This window comes from Cucurbita pepo, chromosome LG18 (assembly GCF_002806865.2).
Source record: "Cucurbita pepo subsp. pepo cultivar mu-cu-16 chromosome LG18, ASM280686v2, whole genome shotgun sequence".
In the NCBI taxonomy this organism is placed as follows: Eukaryota; Viridiplantae; Streptophyta; class Magnoliopsida; order Cucurbitales; family Cucurbitaceae; genus Cucurbita; species Cucurbita pepo.
The window spans coordinates 2,980,183-2,989,042 of NC_036655.1; the positions used below are offsets into that span (position 1 = coordinate 2,980,183).

The 8,860-nt window shown below is 38.2% G+C and overlaps 2 protein-coding genes across 3 annotated transcripts; one reads left to right on the forward strand and one right to left on the reverse strand.

Annotated features, from left to right (window-relative positions):
* Positions 1-763: 763 nt before the first annotated feature.
* Positions 764-3,708, forward strand: LOC111780035. The gene is made up of 2 exons (XM_023660293.1): positions 764-1,338; positions 3,213-3,708. Exons 1-2 carry the CDS (start codon positions 993-995, stop codon positions 3,533-3,535), a joined length of 669 nt encoding a protein of 222 aa, XP_023516061.1. The 5' UTR covers positions 764-992; the 3' UTR covers positions 3,536-3,708.
* On the reverse strand, positions 3,692-8,428 carry LOC111780034 (protein EMSY-LIKE 3-like). Of its 2 annotated transcripts, none has more exons than XM_023660291.1 (10): positions 7,956-8,428; positions 6,608-6,813; positions 6,408-6,517; positions 6,096-6,312; positions 5,835-6,020; positions 5,691-5,759; positions 4,628-4,873; positions 4,462-4,530; positions 4,318-4,381; positions 3,692-4,041 (listed from the first exon to the last, which is right to left on the reverse strand). In XM_023660291.1, exons 1-10 carry the CDS (start codon positions 7,981-7,983, stop codon positions 3,992-3,994), a joined length of 1,245 nt encoding a protein of 414 aa, XP_023516059.1. In that variant the 5' UTR covers positions 7,984-8,428; the 3' UTR covers positions 3,692-3,991. The 2 variants fall into 2 exon arrangements, with proteins under 2 accessions (XP_023516059.1, XP_023516060.1); XM_023660292.1 differs by having other exon boundaries at positions 3,692-4,038; positions 7,956-8,427.
* Between the last annotated feature and the right edge of the window lie 432 nt (positions 8,429-8,860).

An 8,860-nucleotide genomic window follows, 5' to 3' on the forward strand; every position in this document is an offset into this window, starting at 1 on the left:
GAGACACTACGAATATGAATTTGTATATGCTATATGAAAGACCATGGTTACAAATGCACGTCTCGTAATGATGAAGTAACGTAACGTATAAAAATGTTACTGTGTATCATATCACTGAACCATGAGTTTACATGCGAGACATCTTGCATGTTGTATGCTCATGCAACCATAGATTACTTCTCGAGTTATGTAATGTATGGACGCATACACTCACGACATTATTCACATTCATTTTTTTTCATTGATTTTTTAGCAATGTGAGTGTGCGCTTACTCATAGTCAAAACTAGGGAACTTGTACCATACTCCCAGGAAAAGCTCGAACGACCTTTAACAAAGAGAACCTGTACCCGAAATCGACACAGGTGGGTAGGTAGAGAATACCTAGGGGCACGAGACAACTCTTTCTAAGGAGCTCGGCAAAATAGCTCCATAACTTCGGGAGAAGGGGTGACTCCTCACAAAGGGGGTCGCAGTGACCAGACTCAGGCGACTGTTTACCAAAAACCCAGGTCTCCGTAAAGTCGTAAGGCCATATATGAGGGCTGACGTCTGCCTAGTGCCGTAAGACCAAGAAAGTTGGTGACTTGATGACAGGGGAGCCGATGACCAAAGCCCCGGTGAACAGCACCCGTAACTATAACGGTCCCAAAAATTAAATAGGAACATGATATAATAAATTTTAAAAAAAATGCAATATTCAAAAGTTCAAATATTAAATTAGCACTATAATATAATAAATTAAAGAGAAAATGTTCATTTTATAACTTTTTTGGGTTTGTTCTCCACAAATTTGCTCTCAAATCTATCATTTCCGCAGGAAGAAAATCGATTTCGCCATCAAATTAATCGTCCTCTAACCGTCTTCCCCAACCAGTCTCCGTCAGATTGTTGTATCAATCTGCTTCCCAACCAAAATCATTTCAAATCCTTCGATCCACTTCATAACCTTCAGTTGCTGTTCATCTCCGTGTGATTTTTCCGGTGTCGGCGATGTCGACCTCTACCCTTGAGTCTTTTAAAGTTGAAACCAGTGATGGGGTGAAGCTCCAGACGCGGGTTTTCAAGCCAAAAGATGAGGCAAGGCAAAATCTGGTGGTTGTTTTGGTCCATCCTTACTCCATTATGGGTGGTTGTCAAGGGCTTTTGAGAGGAATTGCCTGTGGGATAGCGGAGAGCGGTTATAGGGCTGTGACTTTTGACATGAGGGGTGCTGGGAAATCGTCTGGAAGGGCTTCTCTCACTGGATTTGCAGAAATTAAGGATGTTGTTGCTGTTTGCAAATGGGTTTGTGAGAATTTGTCTGTTCATCGAATTTTGTTGGTGGGTTCATCTGCAGGTATGTTGTTTTTGAGTTTCTTCTGTGAAATTTTGATCTCGGATTGGTTGTCTGGTTTAGTGATTGCTTTGGGATATGATTGTTCTTACATATTGATTCAAATTCTTTTCAAGATCATGTTCTAAATTGTTGTCTGTTGCATTTGATTTCTTTTACGGAATGAAACTCTCTGGTTGGTTGTTGTATGATATCGATTCATGGAAAACAAGAATTTATTCATGATCTTCTTGCTCAGAGAAAAGAAACTGCCTGAAATGGCTGTGACTGGTTCTGTTTCATAAGCTTTATATGTGTGTATATATACATATAGACTGGTGGAATGACATTGAAGATTTTGAATGTGGAAGATGTAAGAGAGATTTCCCAGGTGATTAAATGGAATAAGGCTTGAAAATACAAATTTTAAGATGTAGTATTGTATTTGAGATCCAAAGAATCGATCAAACAAGAGAAGTTTTCACTTTCTTGTGAAATCCCACGTCGGTTGGAGAGGAGAACAAAACATTCTTTATCAGGGTGTGGAAATCTCTTCTTAGCAAACGCGTTTTAAAAACCTTGAGGGAAAGCCCGAAGAGGACACTATCTGCTTTCTTGTGAGATCCCACATCAGTTGGAGAGAAGAACGAAACATTCTTTATCAGGATGTGGAAACCTCTCCTTAGCAGACGCGTTTTAAAAACCTTGAGGGAAAGCCCGAAAAGGACACTGTTTGCTTTTTTGTGAGATCCCACATTGGTTGGAGAGGAGAACGAAACATTCTTTATCAGGGTATGGAAACCTCTCCTTAGCAGACGCATTTTAAAAACCTTGAGGGAAAGCCCGAAGAGGACACTATCTGCTTTCTTGTGAGATCCCACATCAGTTGGAGAGGAGAGCAAAACATTCTTTACCAGGGTATGGAAACCTCTCCTTAGCAGACGCGTTTTAAAAACCTTGAGGGAAAGCCCGAAGAGGACACTATCTGCTTTCTTGTGAGATCCCACATCAGTTGGAGAGAAGAACGAAACATTCTTTATCAGGGTATGGAAACCTCTCCTTAGCAGACGCGTTTTAAAAACCTTGAGGGAAAGCCCGAAGAGGACACTATCTGCTTTCTTGTGAGATCCCACATCAGTTGGAGAGAAGAACGAAACATTCTTTATTGGAAACCTCTCCTTAGCAGACGCGTTTAAAAACCTTGAGGGAAAGCCCGAAAAGAACACTGTTTGCTTTTTTGTAAGATCCCACATCGGTTGGAGAGGAGAACGAAACATTCTTTATCAGGGTATGGAAACCTCTCCTTAGCAGACGCATTTTAAAAACCTTGAGGGAAAGCCCGAAGAGGACACTATCTGCTTTCTTGTGAGATCCCACGTCAGTTGGAGAGAAGAACGAAACATTCTTTATCAGGGTATGGTAACCTCTCCTTAGCAGACGCGTTTTAAAAACCTTGAGGGAAAGCCTGAAGAGGACACTATCTGCTACCTGCCGTTACATTTCCTTTTTGAGATCCAAAGAATTGATCAAATAGGAAGCTTTCCTTTTAAGACATAATCTTAAGGCTTGCTAATTGTCGTGGAACTCACCAAAACTAGGCTAGCAAGTGTCCTTTTAGTTCAGTGACGATGTTGCTTCAGTTATCTATATGGTCTGGTTTCCTCGCACATGAACTGTCTAGGACGAAACCCGTTCGAGATAAAATAATGCCACATCTTGAAAGAGGATCTACACCCTTTTGCTTTCTCATTTTACAATGTCAAACCTGCTACTATCATATACTAGGCACATCATAGACAATGGGAAGAAATATAGTTTCAAAGCAAGACTAAGGGTGGGATTGAAGGAGGGGGATGATGCATCTAACATTATTTCCTATTAATTTGTGTCCTTTGCAGGGGCCCCTATTGCAGGCTCATCTGTGGATTTGATAGAACAAGTGGTAGGCTATGTTAGCCTTGGCTACCCCTTTGGCCTAACTTCCTCAATTCTTTTTGGAAGACACCACAATGCTATTTTACGGTCTCCGAAACCGAAACTTTTCGTGATGGGCACACGGGACGGTTTTACGAGCGTGAAGCAATTGCAGAATAAGTTAAAATCTGCAGCAGGACGTGTTGAATCACATCTAATACAAGGCGCGAGCCATTTTGAAATGGAAGGCCTTGCATATGACTCTCAAATGGTGGATCTTATCCTTCGTTTTCTTTCTTCTTTGTAGGATAATACCATCAACTTTATTCAGAATATTTGTGTATTAGGCTTTGTGATATTCACTTCTTGTGCGTTGTGAAGGAAATTCATAGATTTTGGCTCAACAAATTCTGTTATAGTGTTGAATATGTATTGATACAACAGCATATATGAGAGGCAGGGAGCTACTAATCTACAAGAGATTCTATTGACTATAGAATAAGTTTTACACAGAATATTTCTACTGAAGTTAAAGCTAGGGATCAAAATAAGACAACAACTCTTAGTACAATCAATAAACAAAAGGCAAGGCATCAGTAACTGCACGGTTGGTTGAAAACGCCACAACGGAGCGAGCATGCTGCTGAGTTTTCCATTCAACAAAATCGTTTCATCACCGTTGTCATCATCGATCATTGGCAGGCCTGCTGCAGGTTTAAGCATTTTGATTCTTTGCCATTTCGGAGCTTCGGCCACTTGATCGTCATACACGAACCATTGATTGTCCTTGAGAATATGGTTCTCTCCCATCTGCTTGAATCCCAAAAAACAAATGACAAAACGAGGAAGAAACGTCGCCTTCTCATAACAAGTAACCCAATTTAACCTTTGTTATTTTAACTTCGAAAAAGAAAAACATGTGATGAAATGGTGCCATTCAAGTTGCAAGTTCAATAATCAGATGAGTTTTTTTACTCGTTCAAGTTGCTAATGTTTAACCAAATACATTGACAACAAATACAGAACTAATGCAATATCATTTAATTTATCAACTGCACACCAGTAAGCATATGTTTAATTAGTTATTACCACTTTCACCATCGGATGCATCTTCGAGCCTTGCAATCGTGTCGACAAGGGATTGCTCATGGTCCTGCATTTGTATAGATTCAGATTTAGTTGCACAAATAAACACATATAGCAACGTTAAGGTCGAGATCGGACAGTTCATACTTTCAGCACTTTCTTAGCCTTTTCAATCTCCATGGGATCTGGATTATTAGCACCAAATACTTTTTCCACCTGCTTGAACAACTCCAACAAGGAAAACAAAGTTAGCCAAAATGAATGTTCACAATAACTTCACAGATGATATGAAATCATATTAGATCCCGCATACCTCCTTAATCAGCGTGTCTGTGTGAAGTATTTCAATATCACCCATAGCCTGCTTCCGAGATCCATTATGAGCTACGGGCAAGTCTTTCCTCGATTGACCCTTCGTGGTTCCTCTACCCTTTCCACCAGCAGCAACTGCACCGCCTCGTGTCATGGACTTCTTACTGCCCCTCCCGTGCCCAGGGCGTGCGCCACTGCGAGATAATACCGAATCCTCTCGTTCCCATCTAATATCTTCAGGAGAAATCTAACAGGAAAGATGTATAAACAATTCATAAGTGACAATATTCCAATTCTGATCACGACTTCCAATAGAAATATGACAACTGAGTATATGGTCCGCCATTTCATCATTCAATTAACAGTCCTGATCTCTAAGTGAAAAATGAAGCCACAGATTATCTGGTTTATAAACAACAGCAATGGATGTTAGTGGTTCAATTTGAGCATAAGCTGTACAAATTCTTGAACAGCTGCATATAGATCACAAGCAGTAAACCAGCAAGATCTCGAGCAAGTATCTATTATAAGGTTGGAAGACAGTTAACTCTAAAAGATTCCACTCTAAATCACCTGTCCTACAGAAACGTGACATCATTACTGCTGCATAAATTATCTTCCAGGTGCAAGTTTGATCTAAGAGCTTAAAATTATGCACCAGAATACATTACAAGAATGTATAATGTTGTCATTACTTCACCTTCACCAGTAAACAATTGTTACAAGAACAAACCAAACAGAACCCATTCTATAATGAAGCAATCGAAGTACAAGCTCGGATTGTCTATCACATAGAATATTGCAATATGGTTATAAACATCATACTGATCACGACATCTATAACGTTTAACTCTAACCTAGGTCCAAGCTGAGGAAATATAAAGTTGATCTCAAAAATAAACTAAACAAAATCCAAAATGCTTCTCATTTGTCATCTTGAATATGTGAAGAGCAATTCGTTCAATAAAAGTAACATTCCTGAGAATAATATATGAACAGAATAATATACGAACAAAGGGAAATCTAGCAAGCCCTTTATTCATTTTGAGGGTAGGGTGGAATACCTCTTTAAGGTTGACCCATTCCCATGTCTCGTGCGCTGTATTAATATCGTACACCAAAGCATGACGGCCCTGACCCAAATAAGGATATGTGAGATCAAGGAGAACCAACGTTTAGAGTAAAACCAAATCGGTAATAGAACAAACCTCGGCATGGTTATAATCAGTTATAACAGCCTCATAGAAACTGTTGTCTTCAGGCCATCTAGTCCAAACTTTCCGTCCAATTAATGGTTCGTGGGTCGCTGCTTCAGCATTTTCATTTGAAGCAAAGGCTCCTAAAGATCCTCGATTATTCACTTGGCCACTTCCCGTAAGACCTGTATGCATGGACTTCAAAACAAGTGCTGCAATTAATGCAATGCATTGACCAGATAATAGAGGACAAGTACAAATTATAGAACTTACTGATTTTGTCTTTGTAGTTCTAGCTCCAGGGGGTGGACCACGTCTTAAGGCTGATGAAGATGGTTGCGTACCAGTGGGTATTGCAGATGTAGGTGCACCTTGGGATGTTTTTTGTTTCTTCCGTGATGCTGAGGCAGTGGGGCTCGGTACGAGATCGGCCATGGGTTGATCAGAATTGAGCTTTCCAGGTTGGAGCCCATTTGTTGTTCTCCATTCCCTAAGAGCATTAATCATAACAATAAATTACAAAATAGCACGGTCCACAGCACAAGCTATACCATATGCAAAATAAACGATCATGAATAATCAAACCTTATTCTTTTGATGACATCGTCTGCATTTACCCTCGACAAAAGTTTTCTGTGTTCCTCATCTGATACTCTCAATTCCTTTCTTAATTCTGTTATTAAACTTTCTTTCTCCTGACAAGTTAAGATTGTAAGGAATCAGAAAGCTGGGCATAAAAATTAATTTGATGAATGCAAAGAACAGACAATTAGAGAAAAAGATACCCATGTAATTGCATCGGATTGAGCTTTAAAAGCACGCAGGACTGAACTATATGCTTCCTGCTCGATTTGGTGGATCTGCATTTCCATATCACCATGCATCCTAGGTAACGTAGAAGAATTTATCGGTGCAGATCTTCCATTCCCAGCAGGAACTCCACCCCTTTGAAATCTATTTTGATGAGGAGGAGGAAGGTCATCGTCTGTTCCTGTAGTTGTTTTACACCATAAAGTCTTAAATCTAGAAGAAGAAATCTCCAGATGAATGCTGCCATTCTAGGAAGCATATATTAAACAAAAAAAAAAACTCCAAGCAAGTTCATAAAGCTCCTTCCGTACTGTCTTACAGGCAGTCGCTTATTACGCCCGAACACCAAATTTAAACAGAATATAAATGTCAATTCATTACCCATTATAAAACTAGAATAGTTCTTAGCTAGTGAATACAAAGACATAACCCGAAGAAGTGAGCTTTAAACAAGAGAAAGGAGAAAGTTCATATAGCCAAAGGGAAATATTTATATTGACACAAAAGAATGGATCACAAGAAAGACTTATTTCATTCATTTTAACAAGTTAGCACAAGACTCCATTTGGTAAAAAATTTCTCACTAAAACATAGCATGGCAAGAAGGCAAAATCGAGTCTACCGGGTTGCCGGGAAAAAATGCTACCGTAATTTACAAGTAAGAAAGGCCTAATGGACAGAAAAAAATAACTTTAACCCTGAATAACTAAGGCACCCATTGATAATCAATTCGGTTTTACTTTTCTATCTTTGAAAATTGTACTTATTGTACTTATTTCTTCACAATTCTTCCCTCTTAAAGAAAACCTGGATTCTATGCCAAATTCTAACCATAAAAGTATGTAATGTTCTTGTTTTTATGTTTGAATCCAAATTCTAACCATAAAAATAAGTATATAAAATGTTCTTGTTTTTATGTTTCAAAACTTGGCATGAATTTGGATAACTTTTGTTAGGAAGTAGATAAGAAAATAAAGGAACTCAAAAGTAGTATCTATGAGCTTAATTCTCCAAACTCAAAAAACAATAACCAAATGGGCCTAAACTTGAAAGTGCCTAGGAACAGCCAACGGAGGTAAAGCAAGCAACAAAAAGCATAATAAATGGGGGAAAAAATCAACATACAGCCACTCACTTCCATTATAAAATTCGTTTCTAAATGAACTTATCAGCTACAAGTACTGGAAGCGGATGAAATACTTAAAACAACGGGATAAAACTAGCCCTTATCAAGAGTAGAGCATTATTCAGAAGGCAAACTATTGCTATTGAACCCTAGAAAACCCTTCAAAAGTTCAAAACCAATCTTTTCAATTTACTCACCGCTGCTATCCGACGGTTCATACTCCATGGGAAGTTCCTCCCACCCAAATCAACGATAAACCACTCGAACCCACGAACAGAAAGCAACTTCACGACAAACCCAACTCTTAAAACGCGGTAAAATTTCTCAGGATTCAACGGGAACAAAACAAGCAAACCCAACACGGAACCTTGCAGAATATGGCCCCAACTCCAAGCTCAAGCGCCACCCATGGAAGTCCAAGAAGCTAAATTTGCAGACCCAACACGGATCGAGTGAGAATCAAGACTCGATCCGCTCGGAAAAGTTCAGTCGACAGCAAAAGAATTTCAGGCAATAAAATACGAATTTGACAGAACTAGGGATTTGGAATTCAGAGTTCGATTTTTCTTCGCGTTTTCTTGAGAGGAAGCTTGAAGAAGGTGTGAAAGATGAACGAGACGAGAGAAGCCGTTCAGGGTTGGGAGGAAGACGGACTTGAAATCGATTATTGTCTCCAATCCGTCCATTTTGTTTTCCCGTTAATAACTTCATTCAAGTCCGTTTAATTATTTAAAAATTAGTATTATGTCAATATAATCTCTTAATTTCTCCACAAATATCCATTTAAATATAATTCAACTTATTAATATAAAAAACGCTGAAAAAAATATAATAAGTATCTTTATTCAATGAACTATGCTCAAATTGATAATAATATCATCGATAATAAATATCTTTATTCAATGAACAAATTAATAATAATATCATTTATAATATTAATTAATTAATAGCATAAAACGGTTAAAAAAAAAACAAGTTATTGAAATTTTAATATTTTTTACTATAATTTAATTGATTAATATACATTAATTAACTATTATTTTCGTTCATATTTACATTAATTTAATATTTTTTATACATTAAAATTAAGGAAGATACATTT

Coding starts and splice junctions, on each gene's coding strand:
- LOC111780035 (XM_023660293.1), top strand. CDS start 993: ATGTCGACCTCTACCCTTGAGTCTTTTAAAGTTGAAACCAGTGATGGG. Junction 1,339..3,212: donor GTTGGTGGGTTCATCTGCAG/GTATGTTGTTTT, acceptor TGTCCTTTGCAG/GGGCCCCTATTGCAGGCTCA.
- LOC111780034 (XM_023660291.1), bottom strand. CDS start 7,983: ATGGAGTATGAACCGTCGGATAGCAGCG. Junction 6,814..7,955: donor TGAACCGTCGGATAGCAGCG/GTGAGTAAATTG, acceptor AAACAACTACAG/GAACAGACGATGACCTTCCT. Junction 5,760..5,834: donor CTGATTATAACCATGCCGAG/GTTTGTTCTATT, acceptor TATTTGGGTCAG/GGCCGTCATGCTTTGGTGTA.